The 22,664-nt window shown below is 42.9% G+C and overlaps 1 protein-coding gene across 1 annotated transcript in view; it reads left to right on the forward strand.

Annotated features, from left to right (window-relative positions):
* Nucleotides 1-22,664, forward strand: part of plxnd1 (plexin D1) — a 61,453-nt gene that overhangs the window by 14,433 nt on the left and 24,356 nt on the right. Inside the window, exons 6-17 of the mRNA XM_080031039.1 lie at nt 109-286; nt 574-682; nt 5,711-5,810; nt 7,264-7,362; nt 8,964-9,053; nt 9,413-9,521; nt 10,635-10,792; nt 14,462-14,607; nt 19,333-19,438; nt 20,910-21,049; nt 21,882-22,061; nt 22,497-22,581. Coding sequence (XP_079887165.1) covers nt 109-286; nt 574-682; nt 5,711-5,810; nt 7,264-7,362; nt 8,964-9,053; nt 9,413-9,521; nt 10,635-10,792; nt 14,462-14,607; nt 19,333-19,438; nt 20,910-21,049; nt 21,882-22,061; nt 22,497-22,581 — 1,500 coding nt within the window. The remainder of the gene's footprint in view (nt 1-108; nt 287-573; nt 683-5,710; nt 5,811-7,263; nt 7,363-8,963; nt 9,054-9,412; nt 9,522-10,634; nt 10,793-14,461; nt 14,608-19,332; nt 19,439-20,909; nt 21,050-21,881; nt 22,062-22,496; nt 22,582-22,664) is intronic.

Raw genomic sequence — 22,664 nt, forward strand, 5'->3', positions numbered from 1 at the left:
CCAAAGACTAACTGCGTTTACGGGTGTGTAGGCATGGGTGATTGAATTTGTCATTATTTTTCTATTAAAAAGAGTGATTATTTATATTTGTATCTGTTTTTGTTGCAGGATGTGGGCATTCTGATAAATGGCAGTGTACCTGATCTGGTGGGCTCCCGGGTGGAGTGTGAATATGGGCCCGGTGTTTCTACAGCTGCCACGGTGCACCTGGACTACGGCCCTGCTCAGATCCAGACTTGTCCACTCCTCCCTCGAGAAAACTACCAACCGATCCTCCCTGGCACAGGTGAAAGACTGAGAAAAACATTCATTTGGCCGTGTGCCAGCTAGCCATATTGATCCAACACCACACAAATACAGTCACAGTATGTGGTTCTTTAAAAAAAAAAAACAAGATGTTGAGTGGTTGAGCAAATGGAATTTTCCTTCTCATCTTTCAACAAAATGCAGAAAAGTCAGTGTAGCTGCAGCATGAGAATGCCTCGCGGGGCCAATGTTGGTGTTAGGATATCACAATACCGTCTCCAATGATTGACACAGGCAGCATTGTTTACATGCCTTTTGTTTCTCCAGATCATCTGACTGTTTCTGTGGCGATCAAAGTGAATGGTACGTCAGTGGTATCTGGAAGCTTCATCATCTATGACTGCGAGAGGACCGGAGCAATTCACCCCAAGACATCGTAAGTCAATCTTCGGTTGTTGTCGCTGTTTTTGCTCGGCCAGCTTCCTGCGGCATTCTGATCCCTAAAGTTCAAATTCATTCTTCACTCATTTTCAGACATAATAGAAGCTGTTGTCAGTTCCACCACTTTTTACTTTTCAGGTCAAGTAACTGTTTGACATAGAAAAAGGTTGCATGAATAAAAAACAGATTTGTGTAGCAGCCAATTAAATCATCTCATGACCCCCAAGGTTAACCATGTGAGCCTTTGGAGGGCCCCTCCCCTAGGTTGGTCCCCATATCTTTAAAATAGTCACAGGAGACTATGACTATGATGCTTAGTACATTTTGTCGATGATATTTCTGTTCTTTTGAATACAGGACTTATAATTGAGCATTTTAAATACTTACTTACTAATAAGTACTTATTTTCCTCAATGCTCAGACCTTCACCCACCGGCTCCTTGATTTGCAGGCGATCCCTAACAACAAACCATCCTAAATTAGATCTGAATACCAATAAACTATGATTAGAACAACAGCAACACTTCTATACTCTTGAGGACCTTCCACTTTGTCCCTAACCTTTTCCATCTCATTGTTTTTCCCCCTCTGCTTTCTATTTAGGCCTCAGTGGGCGGTTATTGCCAACACATCCTCTTCAAGGGCTTACTGTGTGTTTGGCTTGCTCAGGGTTTCTCAGTGCAGGATCAAATGCAGGATTAATATGCTGTAAACGTTAAGCCAAAGGAAATTGGATATGTATGTCTGGCTGGTCATGTTGATGTTTGTTTTTGTGAAGGACTGTGACTTGTATGGCCTGGTCACAAAGAGGCTTTTCACATTGCTGGAGGCAGTCCAGCTGGCTTCCTCTTGCATGTTGGACTATGTCTAAGGATCCACTTTATCTGGTGGGCAGATCTTAGGCATAGGGGAGCATCAATCTGTGTGTGTGTGTGTGTGTGTGTGTGTGTGTGTGTGTGTGTGTGTGTGTGTGTGTGTGTGTGTGTGTGTGTGTGTGTGTGTGTGTGTGCATGCTTACTGATTACCTCAGATTGAAATGCTTTGGGTGTGTCCCTTTTGTTAATTTAAAAAAAAAATCAGCCTCAATGTGTGAACCCAGAAGGTGTAGATGCACGTGTGCAATACTTCACCCAATGTGCACATGGCTCAGGGAGGTCCATGAGTGTGAAATTAGACGTTGGTTTGTTCAAGGTGATAATGAGTAAAGTGCCATTCTCACAGGATGAGCATCAAACTGCTGAGCTGCTATTCCCTATCTCATTTTAATCACTTCAAGCTGATTTTTTAAATAATCCCTAAAGAGGGTATTCTCAATGAAACTACATAGTAGTGTAGTCTCTTTGTTTTGTGCTTATGAAAAACAAGCCATTACTTTGTTCTTTTTTTATATGTTAAAGCGAAACATCTTTGGACCTATTTGGATCTATTGGATATTAATATCCATACAAATAATACATTTTACACAAGAGCTATTATAAAAGTAAGTTACTCCAACTTTATTGGAAAAATCAGTCATCTGATGCTACTGTTTTCTGTTATTTAATTATAAAATTATAAAAAAAGAAAATTACAGTAGCATATATATATATATATATATATATATATATATATATATATATATATATATATATATATATACTGTATATGTACTATATAGGAATCTCTTCCCAGCTAGATCTACTCATGTAATATAATCATACAATATAATTATGCCTTCTCAAATGATTGTCTAAGGCCCCTGTGATTAAATGGAGAATATCTACAAAAAAACAATGACAGTTCAAGTCCAGAAGTCTTCAATCAGTTTTCTTGTAACAAAGAACACTACTCAGACTATGAAAACATTATTTAAATGTCTCACACAGCTCTAATGGGAGCTTTTAAAAAGATGAGCAAATATCCCCGATGGTGTCATAATGATGTCATCAGGGATATCTCAAATTGAGGTTGAGTCTTCACATTTTTTTCACAGAAAACCTGTGTTGAAAGACTTTACCACTCAGGAAGGAACTGGCTGAAACAAAGACAGTACCAATTATCATAATGGGTAAGGTTTAGGAAAATACTTAGAGCAACAATTCTGAATATGTCTCTCTCTACTGATTCAATTTTTACCCTAATTTCCGTAATATGTCTCATGTGCCTCCACCAAATTATTACACAATTGCTTGACAAATTGCTCTTTGAATAGTCCTACTGTAAAAAGTCTGGATACATGTGGCACGATATCACATTTATATATTTTTAGGTCGAAGCCTGAGAAAAAGCTCTATCAATGTAGAGGACATTATAGTTCAGCTTCAAGTGGTCTATATTCATAATTATTCATAATATGATGTTTGTGTCTTGAATCTGTGTGAGTGTTTTCCAAAGAATGTGTGTGAGAGAGTGTTTTAGACAGTTCTCCCATGACCCATTCAAAGTGGTCACTAGGCAGAGTGGTAATGACAACCAGACGATAGCATTCCAGTCTGACCAAACAGCCCAGTAGGACAACCACCTAACCTGCCCTCTCACTCTGTTTCTCTCACTCTCCTTATGTCTCCAAGCCACACACCCACAAAGACACACAAAGACAGACATACACAGACGGACAGACACACACACACACACACATACACACACACACACACACACACACACACACACACACACACACACACACACACACACACACACACACACACACACACACACACACACACACACACACACACACACACACACTCTTTGCCACTTTTATTTGCTTTTTACGTCTCTCCCTGTGTCTTAAGCTATGGCACTTTTTCCTTCATTTTTTCTCCTCCTCCATCATCTGTCTCTGTCCGTATGCTCCCCTCTCTGTGGTCTTCTCTGTCGCTCCCCCCTGAAACTTGTCTTTTCTTCTGGACGTTTTTTCTCTTTGACAGAGACGTGATTGAGCATGTGTGTTTAACCGCTGTGTCCACTGAGAGGCCCTGAGAGTGCGAGCCTGACTGTGTATTTACTGAGTGTGTGTGTGTGTGTGTGTGTGTGTGTGTGTGTGTGTGTGTGTGTGTGTGTGTGTGTGTGTGTGTGTGTGTGTGCATGGTCATTATTACTCGGGGTGGGCAGTGTCACAGGGTATTTACTGTCAGTGTAAGGTCAAGCAGAGAGAGAGAGAGAGTGTGTGCGAACAATCTTTTTGTGTGTGTGTGTGTGTGTGTGTGTGTGTGTGTGTGTGTGTGTGTGTGTGTGTGTGTGTGTGTGTGTGTGTGTGTGTGTGTGTGTGTGTGTGTGTGTGTGTGTGTGTGTGTGTGTGTGTGTGTGGTGTGGTGTGGTGTGTGTGTGTGGTGTGTGGTGTGTGGTGTGTGTGTGTGTGTGTGTGTGTGTTTGAACATATGTGTGGGTGTGTATAGGTGTTTTAGTAGGACTGAAAGGGAGTCAGGGAATACAGAAAAGCTGTAGCTGATAAGAGCCTTGAGGGGCCCGTCTGCTTCTAATCAGACCACACACACACACACACACACACACACACACACACACACACACACACACACACACACACACACTCACACACTGCATTTAAGTTTATACATCCCCATTACACCCCCCCCCCCCACACACACACACACACCCCTTCATATGTGCTGCTGCTATCACTGGAGGCGCTATCATTCCTAGTGAGAGGCAGCTGTCTCTTCCCGGAGGCGATACTGTGACACACACTCAACTCACACATACTGTACAGTGGAGGTGTTCCACTTAAGGTAGTTTATCTGGAAGACACACACAATGCTGTACTCAATCCACAGTATGAAGGAATTATGTCCATGATCCATAACACTCAATCTTCTCAACAACACATCTAACCTTCTCTCATGATCTACCTTACAGAGTAGACCTCCCAAATCACTATACATCAGAAAATATAAAATTGTGTTGAGGCTCTGGCAGAAATGTCAGAGGGTAATATCCCAAAAGCTCAGGAAACAAAATTATAATTATCGGCATTACTGTACCACTTGTTCATGATCTGGGTGAACAAACCCTCTGGACTCAACTTAATGATGAGCATCAAAGCACTCTGTCAGTTATTGGATAATAATAATCAGCAATGTCACCTGTATCAAGATCTTTGTTATGTTTGCTAATATTAGCCAACATATGCTACTGGTCATATCAAACCAAGTGGTGTAGCAGCAAAACCCCTACAGTAAGCATAATGAAATGAGGGTGTGTAGCCTATTATATTAATTCAACTTTTCAGTTGTAAAAAATATTTTTGATAATTTTTGCAATTGTCAAAAAGTCCCAATAAAAGATGCAAACCAAGGACAGACAAGGTCTGTCTCTTTTCAACATACAGCCCCAAGCCGATGTTCTTACTGAATCTCTAAAAATGTATCAGGAGCATATAATAATAATAATAATAATTGATAGGATTTATATAGCGCTTTTTTGGAGGTCACTCAAAGACGCTACATAGTTTAATTTTTCATTAATTGCCTCAAACAGTTCAGCACAGTATTTCTTGCAAAAGCAGAGTGATTGTCACTATATATGTGGGTGTTTCTTGAATAAAACGAGAATGCATTTTATGTAGTCTACAAGGTTCCTTTTGGACCTATTTAACAAAAAAGGGTCTCACTTAGGTGGGGTAAAACAAAACAAAAAATGGAACTCACAAAGATAGGAACACAGGAAACAGAGCAAACACATATTAACATTTCCAATAGTGTTTAGAGAAGTGCCTTGTTTAATCTCAGTAGATTTGACCTCCTGGCTGGTGTTGTTGTAACTGTGGAATGAATGTGTCTCTGCTACTGTGACTAATCGTTACTTCCTTTTATCAAAGCTAAACTTTGTTGCCTGTAATCAGTTTGGCCACTCAGTTTAGGTTACGCTCTGAATGAATCAGCGTGAGCCACATACCAAACTTTAAAATAGGCTGTATCGACTTCATGGGAACAGATCAAAGGGAGAAAAACAGACCCGATTTGGCATAAAAATGTGATATTTGTTCCTCAACGCTTTCCCATGTATGTGTGTTCATCTTTGTCAGATGTGTGAGCTGCCTGAGCACCAGATGGAAGTGTTACTGGGACCAAGAGAGCCATCTATGTGTCGCCAATAAAGATGATTCAAAGCACAACCTGCTAGAGGTAAGTCATTTCACCTTTTTTTTCTTCTTTTAAATCCATCACATCGCCCGAAGACACATCCGTTGGATCTCATGTAAGATCCCTCCCACTAGCAAGAGACCAAGACATGAACCAGCCCCCGCTGTCCAATAACTCCCGGTGTGCTGTAATGGTCTGAGTCCAGACAAGTTAGGCAAGAGCAATCCTGTGGTTTTGTGTGTCTCAACTACATTGCGTAGAAATGTTGAAACCCTCTATAAAATCTCTGGCAGTTCTGTTTTAACAGACTCCTTACAGTGTAATGTACCGTTTTAAAGCTCCTCAGACCTCCTCTAAAGTTTATCTTTTTGGCAGTTCAGTCTGATGTCTCAGCATATGGAAGACTGGGTTCACCGTGTCCCCTTTCTTAATGAGGAATTATTACTCAATGTCAAGACTGATTGTTGCCAGCAGAGAGATCTACACCTACATGTTCAGCCGTATCTCTTCATTTTAAGTAGGTGACTTAACAAGTCGATGATGTGGACATATTTTCATAATTGGAAGCCTTAAGAGGGTATAAACTACTCAAACAAACAACGTAGTATAAAAGGCTTGGCACGGGCGCGTGAAAAGCCTGTGAAACTGGGAAAATTATCCAAAACCAGAATAAAAACTAATTACAGCTCCCCAAATACCACCGTCCTTTGTGCGTGGTCCTGGCAACATCCAGACTAAAAGTCAGCCATCGTAGTCTGATTGCTGTCCCCTCAGTAGTTTTATTGCCTGACCAGGTCCCATGACCTTGCATGCGTGAGGCAGCAGGCTTTGGCCCTCAGGGTGTGGGGGTCTGACTGCGTCCACACACAGTATCACAGTATTGGTCACAGTTAGAGGGGTAGACTCACAGTCCGTGGTCAGCTGCTGTTTAACTGGCCTAGTTCTCTAGTTCTAAGTGTTTTATTAATGCGAGTGTTAAGTGCTCAGCTGTGCAGTATATCACAAGAGGGAAAGAGCTGTTTTTGTTAAGCAACTCAAGAGATACAGACATCATTGCATTTTTCAATCCAAACGCAATACATCATTGTCAGGCCTGCTGTTTCAGATCCCAAGATAGACCAAAACAAACATATTAAAGCACAAGCAGCTTGTGCTTTTTAAGTCACATTTAGTTATTTAATGTGAGGGGCTTTTTAAACATGAAAAAAATCGATTAGGTCATTGTAATGTAGGTCATAAATAGATGAGTGGGTTTTCCCTGTTCTGCTGAGTCCATCACAGTGTCCGGTGGGTCTGTTTTTCTAATCCCTCATCGTCCCTCTATTTGAAGCTATTATTGTTGTTTCCTTCGGAGCGAGACTTCACCCTCTCATTTCCTCCTCCCCCAGATAAACAGGACAGGTATTTTGGGTTGCGGATGTGTGCAGGGGGAGCCATTGTTTTCCTTAACTCCTATATGTCACTTCCTGCCCCCACACACCCCATCTCTCAACAGAATGCAGCTTCCTGTCCCAGCCTGGTCGCTTCAGAGGTTCCTCCATCACCATCAGGAATGGCCCAGGACTTCACCCTATCCCTCAGCAACATCCAAGAGGTACGCCAGACAATCTAACAGCTATATAGAGCTGGATGTTGTCCAAAAGGCATGTTGTGGAAATGATTGGAATAAAACAGAAGCATATGGTGCGTTTGCTTCATGCTGAGTTAAACACAGATGGATATTTTTGTGCCGCGATTTGGGTCAACGAGTGAGCCAAACCTGAGATTGGACCATCTCCATATTGTGAGCCAGATATGAAAATGAAGAATGAGCAGGTTGCTTTATGCTTATGTTGCTGACTGCTCAGCTGTCTGGGCCCACCATGCATCTGGTATCTAACTGTGACTAGCCGAGTTGTGCCTCTGTCAGCACAGCGTACAATGTGCAGTCGGTCTTAGGCAGCACTCGCGGCAGGAGCTTTATTTCACTCGTGTTCATTTTAAATTCGGGGCTAGTACTTTTAGATCCGTATTTAAAACTCCCATTCACATCCTAAATCCACACTGAGTGAGTCAGAGACTGATCCTGCATCAGTGATAAGGACACAGCTGGGATCATCTAAAAATTCCAGTGCTGACTAGTTGCCAGGCGTGGTCAGTCAGACGCCATGCCCTGGCTGGCCTTTCGAGCCCTCTCCTGCTGTGTTACTATGGTGACAGACCTTGAGTCACACACACACACACACACACACACACACACACACACACACACACACACAGACACACACACACACACACACACACACACACACTTCCTCAGGGCAGCCTGGATATGGCTCACTGTTCATACTACTCATTATAATGAAAGTTTATACAAACTGACGTTGTTTGAATAATGTCTTTATCTGGTCAGCAAGTCAATACAGCAGGTCATGTGGTCTCACTCACATGCTCTCCAGAAATCATCAGCACCATCACTCAAACCCTTTTAGGATTTGTGGTAAATTTTCATTTCGTTCCCACGCTTCTTTTTTTTTTTACAATAGTAAATGCTTTAGACTTTACCGTGAAACACAGTCTGACCCAAACCTTTAGCAACAAACAGGTGCTTGCAAGTTGCTCTTCCAGTATCCGTTTGTTCTCAGATTGAACATGAGTCCAGGGAACCTGTCGGTTGCCAAAGAAAAGGGAGCTTCTCTGGTGTTAAAAAGAAAGGAGAAAAGGCAAGTACCTGGAGAGATCAAAGAAGACCAATTCAAGTGGGCTGGATCACAGACAAAGGATTTTTTATGCTTGAAGTACTTATCCTTAGCTGCTCTTAGATATATTGGCTTCTTTGTGGTCTTACCTTCACGTTATCTTGGCCCATTTAAACTCTGGGCTCTCATTGTGTGAAGAATGAATTCATATTCATTACTCTGGCTCCCAGATGCCGAGGTGTGGGAGTCCAGATGTTTATGAATATGAATTCTGAATAGATTGCATCTTTTACTGGCAGGGACAATTATGGCGGGTTATTTCAGTTTCCTGGTACTCTTTTGGTGCTGTCGATTGTTACCAGACATATTTTAGAATGCATTCCTTTGTAAAAGCTCTCTGCAATTCTACCATTTTGGGTAGTAAAGCAGTCACTGGGAACAAAATAATATCAATGTTTGCTTGCCAGCTATTGTTGAAATACTGCCTATTGTTTACGATAAGTGCTTTGTATAACAGGGGGAGGAGCTGGAGTGTGACTTCGGGACTGAGCAGCGTTATCAGGCCACATGGCTGAACAGCTCGTCTGTCAAGTGCAGTGGAGTGAATGTAAGTACAATGACCAATCATAAAGAAGTAGTGGGTGAGAACAAAGATCAGTTAAGCTCTAGTTCAGTTACTCTGTATTTACTGGTTCAGTGGGTTCCATTATTGTAAGGTTTAAGCCTTGATTGTAAGTTGTTTTCATCGCAATTATTTCAAATCCTTGTTTTTCAAGTTCGACTAAGAACCCATTATTATCTAGAGCATCAGCAGGAGGGAGACAATGCATGTGGAGGCACAAGACACACACACACACACACGCACACGCACACGCACACGCACACGCACACACACACACACACACACACACGCACACACACACACACACGCACACATTCATACCCCTTTCCTTTCTGTCTATGTAGCTGTCCACTAATCAGAGGAGCCAGGTTTACCACCTCAACCTGAGGAGGAGAGGATACTTTCGTGGGCAGGTGGAGGATATTTTTGTCGACAGCCCACAGCCCATGAGAGGTAAGACACTGCGGTTATGATCATGTACTGCAGACGTGTTGGGGGGAAATAAAAAGCACAATTTCCATTTTTCTACGCTTCAGCTGTTTGCTCCGCTCCCCTGCATTTGCATCATAATTAGCCGCTCGTCCAAAACAAGAACATCTTTGACATAGCTGCCACCATTGCTCCCAGAATGCATTTAACCTGTGCACAAATGTTTTCTGATGAGATTGGTTGAATTAATTACACCTGGTGGAAAACAAAGAATCGCTCACGGGGACAGTGTTAGATTGCCTTTCACTTGCAAAAATAGCAGTCTGTGTATTACAACAGGTAATTTGCCAGCAACTAGTAATTTACCATAATATCACATTCTTCCACCGTGTAATTACGCATGACGATCATAGAACATAGGGAGCTGCAATTTAAGGTGATACCAATGCCCCTTACAAGCCCAGTCCCTACGTATTGTTCAGAAAACTGTTTGAGCTCCATGACAACAGTGAGATGATGAAATGTGGCGTGCCTTTTGTTGAACTTGGCGCGTTGTCTATAGTGCGGCTATGAGCCAATCCTCTCTTATCCCAGTCCCAGATGTTCACAGTCCATGTGTCTACCATGTGAACAACAGCCCTGGGCCGCTGCCAGACACTCTGCACTGTTAACAGACATGACGGTCGCTCCGTAACACGCCGAGTCATCACATTTTAAAAAGACACTCGCTTTATCAAACGCATGCAGGCACACACACACACACACACACACACACACACACACACACACACTGTAATGTGCACACAAACACACATGCAGTGGTACAAATGGGAATTCACACTGGGAGGCACGTTGGAACATGAGCATTATCATCTGTTTTCTTGCTGGCTTTGTTCTCCTCGACTTCACTGGCTCTCTTTTATCCTGATTTACTTTTATAGCCACGAATGTATCATCGAGCAAATGCTCATGCTGTTTATTTAAAGCATGCAGGCCATATGGTTTGTATGAGCTATAAAAGAAATGTAGGAGTCTACAGCACCTTAAGTTAACCAGACACGGCAAACACAGTTCAGAAATGATGTATTGCAGTAATACTTATCTCTGTCTCCCCCCTACCTTGCCATCTCCCTCTAGTGGAAGTGTACAACTGCAAGGTGGGCAGTTCGGACTGTTCTCAGTGCTGGGGCCGCGAAGATCAGGGCCACCTCTGTGGCTGGTGTGAAAACAGCTGTAGGCCGAGAGATGACTGCCAACCAGTCAGGGATCAATGTCCAGCTCCTGAGATCCACAAGGTAAGATCACAAGTTAAACATGTTGCCCCCCCCTCTCCCACACACACAAACTGTCCACCTCCTTTCTGTAGCCTCCAGGCTCTATTTTCAGGCCATAACATGGTGAATCATGAGGTCACTCACATGGTGTGTTGCCCTTATGCCCCCTTGTCAGGCCTGTGTCAGCTTCTGAGGGAGTGTTTGAATAGAGTCTCATTAAAGCAGTTCGCTCAGTAATAACACTAACATTCACTTAGCCACAGGCCTCAGGGGACACAGTGGAGTCGATCTGCAATCACTCATGAGGGCATGGGAACACCTTCTGTAACTACAGTGTGTGTGTAAACTGTCTGGATGAGGTTTGAAAGCAAAATGTGTGGGACTCTTTGTGTGGAAAACCACAGAAAGTAAAAGAAAGCAAATAAGAAACATGAGGGTTTATTTTATTTATTTATTTTTAGATTTGTGACCACAGTGGTAAAAAAAAGGAATTAAGGAGTGTTATCTTACACAAGATCTGACTGCGGTTCTGTCAAAACACTCATCATGATTACCACCACCAGGGCCTTTCTTTAAACTCTTTATGGAGCTCATTTGCATGCTCATATTCATTTGTTTGCCCAACTGTAATGAGAGTGCGGTTAGAGCCATCCTCCATCCAGCCTTTTTCTACGGCTATTGAACGGCATATATCAGTCGGCGGTCATGGGAAGCACGGCTCACATGAGACCTAGTCGGCCTGAACTTCCTGTAGATAAAACCTGGCCAGCCCAAGAGAATAAGCAAACAGAACAAAGCAGGCGAACACACACACACACACACACACACACACACACACACACACACACACACACACTCTCACACTTCACTCTCACACGCACGCACAGGCCCAACGTGTGTCCCACAAATAGGCCATATTGAAGCATTCACGATTATCCCTCATTCTCTGTAGCTGTCAGCATACTGTGACTAACAGGATGCTCTGTGAGAGTCTAACTCATGGGGACTACTTATGTGACTGAAGTTAGCTGGGCTGAGATGTCTTATGCGTGGGTAGTCCACTGTTGTAATACTCTCTCTCTCTTTCTCTCACACACACACACACACACACACACACAGAAAGGATAGTGGGGCTGTAGTTCTGTAGAGGGGTGTGTGATGATGCAATGCTTTGGCAGTCATGTTTTCCCAGAAAATCCACAGGGGGTTGAGCCCGAGTAGTCCGGCTTACGGAGGAAAAGATCTCCCCCCTCTCCCCAAAAGTTCACACACATTCACATGGCCCTGTTAGAAAGTCCTTGTGACTGTTTGTACAGCTTAGATAATGAAACGTCTTTTTCTTGCTTCGTCACATGCAATCTCTATCGCAACACACTGGCAACTTAATATCGATAACCCCGGAGGAGGATTTCATTATTTGCTAAACTTTGACATACACGCAACCTGATTGTGAAAAAATGCTCCCTATTCGTTGCAGTGGCGTAATACAATGGAGACATTTATTATATTTGAAAGCCTCTCATTTTCATGTCATGTGTGCGCTGGCCCATTGTAGACTAAAAAAAAACATTGAATACAGGTATTTTGATGTCCAAAACAGGGACTGCCAAACACAGTTTATCCACAACATGAAAAGAAAGAGAGAACAGGACATAAATGGTTTTGGAGAGAGGATGGAGAGCTATTTGGACAAAGAAAGGGTGGAGAAGGGTGCAGTGGAGTACAGTGAGAAGTCTTTTCCTGTTTTTGTCTTTGCGTCCTCCTTGATTAGCGTGATGCAGAAGAACTGGGGTGAGGAGAGGGAGATGAAAGCTCCAGCCTTAAAGCAATCCAACCGGAACCCCAAAATAATGCAAAAAGAAAACATGTGGATTTTATCAGTAAGGTAGTTTATCTGGCGCAGGTTGCACTTATGGAATATTACTGATTTGAATACAAGGAAGTGCAATGATTTAAATGCATACAATAGCTCCAACATTCCTTGTGGGTTCTTTTTTTCTCTCTCTCTCTCTCTCTCTCTCTCTCTCTCTCTCTCTCTCTCTTGCCGAAACACATTCACGCTGTGTGATCTCCCCGGAGGCCTCGTAGAGTTTGTGCTGTAAATCAACTTTTAGGAGGTGTAAATGAACAGCATGCCAGCTGATGTTGATGTCAACGCTGTATGGCACCAAAGAGGCACACACTAGGTGCTACAGGGCGCATATTGATCATAAATAACTCAGCGTACTTACTGCAGAGCATTGTGGAGAGGTCGGGTGCTTTTGTGTGTTTCTCTGCCAAGCAAACTACATAGGTGTGCATACGTGCTCACACATGCATTTATGAGTTTTCATACATGACATGTGTATGAAAGAATGTGGCAATGTGTTTTTGTCAAAGGCAGTTTATATATACTGTATATATATATTGCACGGGGTGGTCACACTTAATATAAACACAAGGTCAATATAGGAACAAAAACCTGCATCATTTCCTGTGGTGTAGTTCACACAGAAATACTGTGAGTAATGCAGTTTTGTCCAACAGTTTAGAAAATGAACGAAAGCTCCATGTTTTCACACAATATAAAAAGTAATACGTTTTTTCTTTACTTAACTCCCTCCCCCTTTTAGCTGTGAAATATATGGTTTATTTATGTGCGCAGTCACTCTTGCGGGTTTCAAATTATCTGCATGCGGAGCCAAAAGTGTCCTTTCACCTAGACCAAACAGAAGTGCTGTTTTCATTCTACAGCTCAGTCTCTGATAGAGCCGGAGCCAGGCTAATAACACAGAGGGGTCACGCTGACCTCGGCGCAGCGAGGGGGGTCATTGGGAAAGGCACGCTCGCTGGGCTAGCTGCGCTACAGTGGCAAGATGATGGTAGATTGCTTCTGTCTGGGCCTCGGAGATGCATATCTCATGTGTTTCCGTGGTGACTGGAGAAGTAACGGTCCTCTCTTTTCTTTCCGCGGCTCCTCAGTGGAAAGTTAAAGGACCAAAGGCGAGGGCTGAAATGATGCGTAAGAGTATGCCTCTGAACAACAGCAGAAATGGGACTGAGGAATTTGACAGACCAGAAGCAAGGAAACAGATGAAAGGGAATAGAGCTGTGCATTAATTCCCTTTTTAAGGCTCTGCTCTCTCACCACCAGCATTATTCCCTCTCCTCTCGACACTCCCTAAATTGCCTCCCCACTTATCCACCTTTCTGCCGTGCTCTCCACCTTGCTCTCCAGCCCTCTCTCTCTCTCACTTTGTCTGTCTCTTGTGGGACGTGAAGGAGGCTCTCAGCTTGCTCTTTATTTGCATGTGCTGTAGAGGATTAGCGGCTGAAGAGTCTCAGACTGGCATAGTTAAGAGTCTGCTGTGTGTGTGTGTGTGTGTGTGTGTGTGTGTGTGTGTGTGTGTGTGTGTGCGTGCGTGCGTGCGTGCGTGCGTGCGTACGCACGTGCACCTGAAACGTGTGTCTATTCTATTAGATCTCAGTCTTCAGCTGAACACTCACACAGGGCCACTTGTCCTTATCTCTCTGTGTGCCACACTCTCCATTCTCTTAATTCTCTCTCATGGTCATTATCACCTGTCATTAGTGGAGCAATTTTTTTCTCCAAAGGGAATCTACTTATCTACTTGTCTTTTATTGTGCACTTTACAGGGTTTGCGCTGGCTTTTCTTTTTCCCCGTTCATCACTTCACTCTCTCTTTTCAGATCTCCCCCCTGAGGGGTCCAGTTGAAGGAGGCACCCTGCTGACAGTACAGGGGAGGAACCTGGGCCGCAGGGCTGGGGCAGTAAAGGTCTCCATAGGAGATGTGCCATGTACTCTCCTGCCTGAGCTCTACACTGTCTCTGTGGAGTAAGTACTGGAACATATGGCTCAATCATAATTCACAAATTTGCATATTTAGGCTTATGTCATCTGTTCTTGCTGAAGCATAGCAGCGTGCAGGGACTTTTTTTCTTTTGATTTCCATTTCCTTGTTCGTGTTTAATTACATTTGACATCATTTACATTGTTCGAAAACAACATGGAAGAAATCCGAGCATGTCCTGTAGGTTAATGTTATATTATTTAAAACCCTGTTAAGATAGTTACGCTGTAGCAAGGACTAATGTGATGTGGTCATGGTAACCTGACATGCTTTAAGGCAGGTGACTGGTGAGGTGCAACATTGAATACCTGTCATATAGGTGTGACAGTATATTTAAAGGGAAACACCACTGTTTTTACACATCAAAGTCTGTTTACATGTCTTGGGGGGTACAAGTGCTGCGTGCATATGAGAAAAACATTTTATGGAGCCTTTTTTTGCTCCACAGGGAATTGTGGAAGATGGAATGAATTGAATTATGTGATGTCGCTTGGGGCAGGATTGGTTGGAGCTGAAGACTACAAGTTTGGGATTGGGCGGTTGAGTTAGAGAGAAGTGAACTTAGTAGAACCTAGCTGCTCCTCATAGCTGCTTGAGGCTACCAGCTCAAGGCTTTATTAGCCGGAAGTAGTATAACACATTCGAAATTCAAGCTTAACTGTCAGTGGTTGAGATGCACTGTGGGTAATGAAGGCGGCAGTGTTTGACAATTCAGATCAAAGTCTGTAATAAAAGAGACAATATATCTGGTCCTGTTGAATCAATTTTGTTCCTTTATTTTAAAAATGACTTTTAGGAGTCCAACAATGTTATTGGGTTGCAATGCCAAATCAGTGGAGTAAACTTTTAATTTAGAGTATACCTCTGAGAATTGCAACCATTACTTTTCCCTTTAAGATCCCAGACAGGATCATCTTTGAACAAATTGTAAATAATCAGTTACTTACACAGTACTAGAAGAAGAGGGAATTGCGATTAGAGTGTGACCCAGTAGTACTTATCCCTTGTAATTGGTTAGGTTTTATTTAAAGCTTTTTTTCTCTTTTACCTGTGCCATCAACCTTGAAAATAGACCATCCCTGCATTGTTTAGTTTTCATGTATTCATGAGGCTAATTCTCACAATATTATTATGCAGCACACTTCTCATTTTAAATGAGTCCATCGCCAACCCTCTGTACAGCTCAGGGACCATCACACTGTCACCATGGAGACAGCAGGACCCTGGCATAACAGAGCTCAGTGAAAGTCAGTAACTCCACAGTTGCAGCCAAACTTCCATTCAGTATCTGTAATGTTCCTTGAATGGAACTGTTTATCTGGTCCTGCTCCACTGAAGCCAGTCATTGTATCAGGCCAGTTGGAGGGTGACCTGCGGGTCTTACCTGCCACTCCAGCTGCTTGACACGTTCTCCAAAAACCGCACATGTCAAAAACAGCGAATCACATTTCACTCCTGGGGTGTTCTCATCTTGTGTCGTCATTGCTCAATGGCTCCAGAGGCTGCTTGTTTTGACAGCGAAGCATATCATCGTTCCTGCAAGTGGAACTGACAAATCATAACATGTCAGTGCATCTGACAATGTCAGCACATTTGTATTGCACATGCAAGCAAAAACACACCTACATCTTTGTATTGCTATCCTCGTGGGGACCTCCCATTGATTTGATTGGATTAATTTAAACACTATATATTCAATTTTAACATTATATAGAAACAAATAATCCCTGAAAAAGCATGTCAAATTTATAATGTATATACATATATTATTTTATTTCTATATCCTCGCCCGGAAGATCTAAACTGGCTATTAGGGCAAAACCATACACACACACACACACACACACACACACACACACACACACACACACACACACACACACACACACACACACACACACACACACACACACAGACACTCACCAGCACACACACACACCTTCACATGTGACCTCATTTAATAGGGCTGTTGAGACAGGTGCCTGCTCGTGTGCTGGGAGGTGAAAGTTCACATCTGTGTGCAAAAAAGAAAACGTGCTGCACTGGAGAGACTGCTCTCCTTACTCGGTGTCAACATTTTAATTAATGACACAGACAGCCTAGGCACACCTCATTTACTGGAGTACTTCTCTGGATATGTTGCTAGGGTCCTCCATGCATCCCTTGCTATCATTTTAATATGAGTGCCTTGAGTGGCCTTCGCCCTGTCCATTATGCCTTGCCGCAGACAACGTTCACATCCAAACACACACTGACTTGACTGTTGATGTTGATGATCCTCCCAATCGACTCAAGGGAAATGATCATAGCCATCTCCTTAAACTAGTCAAAATATCGCCCTCTGAAAGCCATAATATCTCCACAGTGGGGTGGTGCTGGAATGTGGAGCTGGGGTCAGTCCAGGCTCTGTCTGCTTTATGTCCTTTGACTGCGGTCACACTGCATCAACATCACACTCAGCACACATACACACACAAATACACACACAAGTGTATCTCTGGGTGTGCAGAAGTCTTAAAAGCATATTCCATTTCCTTATAAAAGAGCCTTTTATTAGAAACTCCCAGATTTCATTAATTTTTTTGTGTATGTTTTGTTTTGATTGGGCTGTTGGGAGACATTTACACCTTTAAACTGTGGATTGAGTGCACATCAGGCTGCAGTCAGCACAACCAGACCTGTAGCAAGGACTGCTACTACTGCTAGCTACAGCAGCCATATGTTTATTGTCTCATTGACAAGCAAGTGTCGGATTTAGCATGAACTTAAATTAATAAACCGTATTAAATGGTTAATCCTTTTATCCATTTTCTGAGGCTTACCCGGCTCACATTAATTTAATGAAGTATATCATTAAGAATGATCTTTATATACTGCATGTAGAGCTGCAACTGTCGATTCATTTATATGTTTTAGAGTTATCTCTTTTTTGACAATTGATGATCATTTGAATGCTTACTATTTCCTGGTTCCATTTTCTCCAATGTGATGATTTTTTATGCTTTTCTCTTTTTAACGTTAAGGGAACCTTTTGGTTGTTGAACTGTTGGTTGCATAAAACAAGATATCACTGTGGACATTTTTCACAATTTTACAGATCAAACGATTTACACTGAAATAAATTGGCAGAATAATAGATGATGAAAATATTCATGTAGGGAAGAACTGAACTAGAAAAATAACTATGGCCACTTGTTCATACTCTGTTTGTATCATACTTTGGCCGATATGATCATGAAACAGGTATTAAACTGCGCTCTGCAGAAACCCAGACACACTCTGTTTACGTTTGCAGTTTAAATTCTACTCGCTTAATTCAGCATACTTGCTATCTCCTGATAAGCCATTGTTTGTAGTCGTCAAAAAATATACCCTCAACATTATGTTTCAATAGCAGGTATTATATAATGTGATGTATTGTTGTTATGATATCAATATGATCCTTAGCCTGAATCCAGTTTGGCCTGAAGCAACCCTACAGATTCAGGCTGATTCAGTTTGTCTTGTTTTCCCCAAGGCTTGAATCAGAGTAGTCATGTTTCATTTTATTTGATTGTATTATTTCTTCCCTAAAACACAACTTGTTGAATGATGCCTTTTCTTCTGCCCTCATGGCACATAACTGACAGCATTGTTATTTCAGTGGAAGAACATTCTTTACCTAATGTCCCTGCAATTCATGAGGATAGACATCGACTCTGCTATCAACAGATGGCTGGTATGCTATTCTGGGCTATCTTAACAGCCATTCGGGCTTATAAAGAAGCTCCATGTTTAAATCGGGCTTGGGTTTGGTTAAAACAGAGAATGCCTTTGAGTTGTATAATTGGCTGCCATTTAAACACCTACTCAAATCAGCATCCTCCCTGGTCTCAGAGCCGACAGCTTGACCCAAGCCAAGCCCCAAATCTATCCAGCCCTGCCTCATCTCGGCGCATTATGTCCTGCCAGGTCCTCCTACACAAAACACAGCTCCTGCACTTGTGTAAATTCCCCATACAGTTTCCTCTTGTCAATCATGTGATCACTTGCTGGGAATGTATATCCACTGTAGCACCACTAGGCACCTGACTAAATAAACCGACAGGGTGTCAAGCTGAAGGGGAGGGGGATCATGTGAGGTTTGAAAGGTTGTGTGCCCCCCCCCCACCCCCAACAGTACATTTATCCCAGTGAGACCCCAGAACAGTAGATCCCTGTGCCTCGGTACACAGGCGCGTCATTAATATGAGACGTCCCCGTAGAGCGTGCACTGATGACACAAGGCTTAATCAAGGGCCAGGAAGGCGAGAGAACAAGCCACCATAATCTCCTCTGTGGTTAGACACATCTGGACTGAGGAGCTTTGAACTTTACAATCTCCCTATTGCCTGATATCTGCGGGCTTTATTGGATTCCGCATTTAAATGTATTAGGGTTTGATGAATTAGTTCATATAACCACCATCCTCCAACCTTTAATTACGTCTTCTCTTTGTTAAGCAATCGTGATCAAGATCTCTTTTCTTCATATTGGTTTTCCCTCTCTTGCAATTTTGAGTTGTACAAATCATTATTTCTAATAAGTTTGTTTCATTATTATAAAATTAAAGAGGGCACATTTCAGGGTTCTTATCCAACATATTTTTTTTATTATTATTAACTGATCTCTGATTATTGTGTTTGGACCACAAAAGAAGTCACGCTCCTTTTTTAATTTTAATTCCCCAGGCTGCTGTGTGTCACTGGGAGGTCTGCACACGAGAGCACAGATATTGTCCAAGTGGATGTGGATCAGAGTGGGACGGGGACGTCAAAGGAGAGCTTCTCTTACTTAGTGAGTATTCTCCAGGCGTATACCCTCCTGCTGATCTTCCTGTTCTGTCTGCCTCTCCCCACACATTCTTCTTCTACTCTCTCTCTCTCTCGCTCTCTCTCTCTCCCTCTCTTTCTCTCTCTCCTGTTCCTTGTTCCCCCATTGGGAAAGCCTTTCCAAGTGTCTGAGTTGAGTGTTAGCAGATGCGTTTTTATGATTCTGAGGTATGCGAGTGTGTGTGGGAATCTTCAAACATACATCTGAGCTGCAACTGAGCACCATTGTCATTCTGCGCTCGCTGCCAGCAAAAACAAATATGGCGATTGTTGGGAATGTCCCTTTGCTCTGAATTCATCGCTGATTTAGGCGGAAGCTGGCCAGCATTGTGTTAATGGAGCCCCGGCCCACACAGTATCCCATTGGATTTAGACCATTTAGCCAGTGGAAATGCACATCTGAGCCCTTTGTTTCTTTTTGTTTATGGAGAAAAGAGTTTTTCATAATTCAGTATTGAATAGGTTTATCATCAGAACGGCCTCTAAGAGCGGCTCTGCCTGTGAGTCATCCCACAGAGAAATTACCCCGATCTTGGATCCCTTCTCGTAACAAGAGGATGAAGAAAAGATCCAGAACAACAAGCATTACAGTGTGCTGTTTTGGGAACTCTTCTCCGGCTCCCCTGATCCAACTCTGAGATGCTCGGTGTGTGAGAGGGGTGTATTGACTGCAGGGTGCAAAGGGGAAGATGTGGGAGAAAAGGGAAAAGTGTTTTGGAGACAGGATATGCGCCTCTACTGCGTCTCCTTCCTTGAACATTTAGACGGAAACATCTGCCTCCTTACTCCCACTCTGACACACAAATGCACAATAGGTCTCCTCCGTCCTCGCACACTGAGGAAGTGAATCCTGTCAGTGAGGATAACGGCTTTCCCCGGAGGCGAGGTTCATGGCGGGGATAGAAAAGTTCGGAAAGAACAGGAATGCTGATGCTGGTAGCTGCAGAGCTGGACAGGGGTATTCATCTCTGCCCGAGGAGCCTTTGTGTGTTTGTGTGTTTGTGTGTGTGTGTGTGTGTGTGTGTGTGTGTGTGTGTGTGTGTGTGTGTGTGTGTGTGTGTGTGTGTGTGTGTGCATGCAGTTTTTAATGTGTATGCATCAACATTATTGCTTCTTTCACGCAGTATAGCTGTCCTGTGAGCTTGGCCCCAAAGGCCTGTTGGCTTCAGCAGGGCTGTCTTCACAGTTCTCTTTGCTAATTTACTCTTATAGTCAGCAGCTGTCTTGGCCTGATCTTTAAAGACAAGATATTTGAACCTCAAAGAATGGGGAAAGAATTTATTGGGTTTCAAGAAAAGCATCACAGAGCACACAAACACACACAATAAACAGCAGTGTGTGTAAACCTGTCATTTGCAGTGACAGAAGCTGCCATATGTCTGGTGATACGTTTAATGTCTCAATAGTCATATTCTGTACCTCTCGGTTGAATTCAGGTCCCACAGCTGCTGTCTATGGAGCCAAGGAAGGGCTCTCGGGCTGGAGGAACTAGAGTGACCATCTTGGGGGAAAACCTTGATATTGGCTCTCAGATTCGAGTCATGGTTAACAACACACTGGAATGTACCATCACAGAGTAAGGACTGCTTGTTTTCTTTGTTGCTGCTTGTTGCCAGAGTCATTTTCTCAGTATTTGAGGAAAGTCCAGGTCAAGTCTGTCAGAGCACGTCCCATGTGGCATGTTTTCATATCTCTTCATTCTGACCAGTAGATGACCCCACATTTGACAGTGTTGTCTTTCTGTGAATAGAGTTTTTCTGTTTGTAGCCTACATGCATTGGTGTGATGGCTAAATGTTCAACCTATGGGGATATGTATTGGCTCTTTTCCATTACATAGTACCGGCTCTACTTTACTCTACAGCAACTCGCCGAACAGATGGGCTATGCATGTTGGTTAACCTTTCAAGTTGAAGAAATAATAAAACAATAAGACAGACAGCTATGACACAAAAACAATTCTGAATGGTGATGGACCTACCTAATGTAACTTCATTCAAAAATTAAAAAAAACGCTAACCCTTACGTTGCTATGAGAACCAGTCTACACAGAGGCTAATGCAGTACTATCATGGGGGTTGGAAAACGAGCTTCAGAAAACTTCCAGATAATAAAGTAGAGTAAAGCAGGGCCAGTATCATGTAGGGGAAAAGTGCCATAAGGGGATCAAAACTTAAGTAACGTTACTTAACATAAAGTTTCATCCTAGCCATACCAAAGCTTAAGTAAGGGTTTAAATCCTTTTTGCTTCAGCCTGACTCAAGTCATCAGCTCTTCTTGTAGCCATTGAAATGATTATTTCAAAGTCTGCTTACAAGGAAATCTGCCAAACTGAAAACAAAGAAAACTTTGGAAACCACTGGAAATCACATGACTTGCGGTTACGATGTTTACTTCCTTTTTTTATAGGAAAACCGATGAATCCATTGAGTGCACCATGCCTCCAGCCTTACAGGAATACACAGACTCAGTGCTGGTGTGTGTGGAGTTTGAAAACCTTTCCTGTCAAAGCACCGAGCTCCTCACTACCTACACCTACGAGAAGAACCCCACCATAAGCTTCATCCACCCCAAAAAGAGCTACCTCAGGTGGGTAGACTTCTGGACACACAGCATGCCATAAAACAAAATGTGCAAAGCGTCTCAAGCTGGAGGATTCTGAGGGTCCGCTCCCCTCCCCGAGTCACTGACACAAGTCGTAACTGTAATGTCGTACAGTATTTTCTCCCTATTGTATTCTAAACAAGGCAGCATGTGTGTGCAGCATGTCTTTGATGATGGGTTTGCAGATTTTCACTGCAGTCTAACTGTTTTGCATTACTATCGGCTCTGTTGTTTGTCTTTTGTTTTTGTGCAGAGCATTTGCATACCAGAATGAATTTGACACATCTTTGTCATTGCTGAGTTCTGACTCTGCCCGTGTGTGTGTGTGTGTGTGTGTGTGTGTGTGTGTGTGTGTGTGTGTGTGTGTGTGTGTGTGTGTGTGTGTGTGTGTGTGTCTCTGTCTCTGTATGTGTGCCACAGTGGCGGCAGGACCATCACAGTGACAGGCCAGGGTTTTGATCTGGTACAAAGCGTCACCATGCAGGTGCTGGAAATTGGACAAACGGTGAGTAGTCAGCTGAATTACCCCCCCCCCCCCACCCCGTTGTTTTACTTGATACCACAATCTAACTCTCCAAAAGAAAGATA

The sequence above is a fragment of the Ammodytes marinus genome, assembly GCF_949987685.1.
Source record: "Ammodytes marinus genome assembly, chromosome: 7".
Classification (NCBI taxonomy): domain Eukaryota; kingdom Metazoa; phylum Chordata; class Actinopteri; order Uranoscopiformes; family Ammodytidae; genus Ammodytes; species Ammodytes marinus.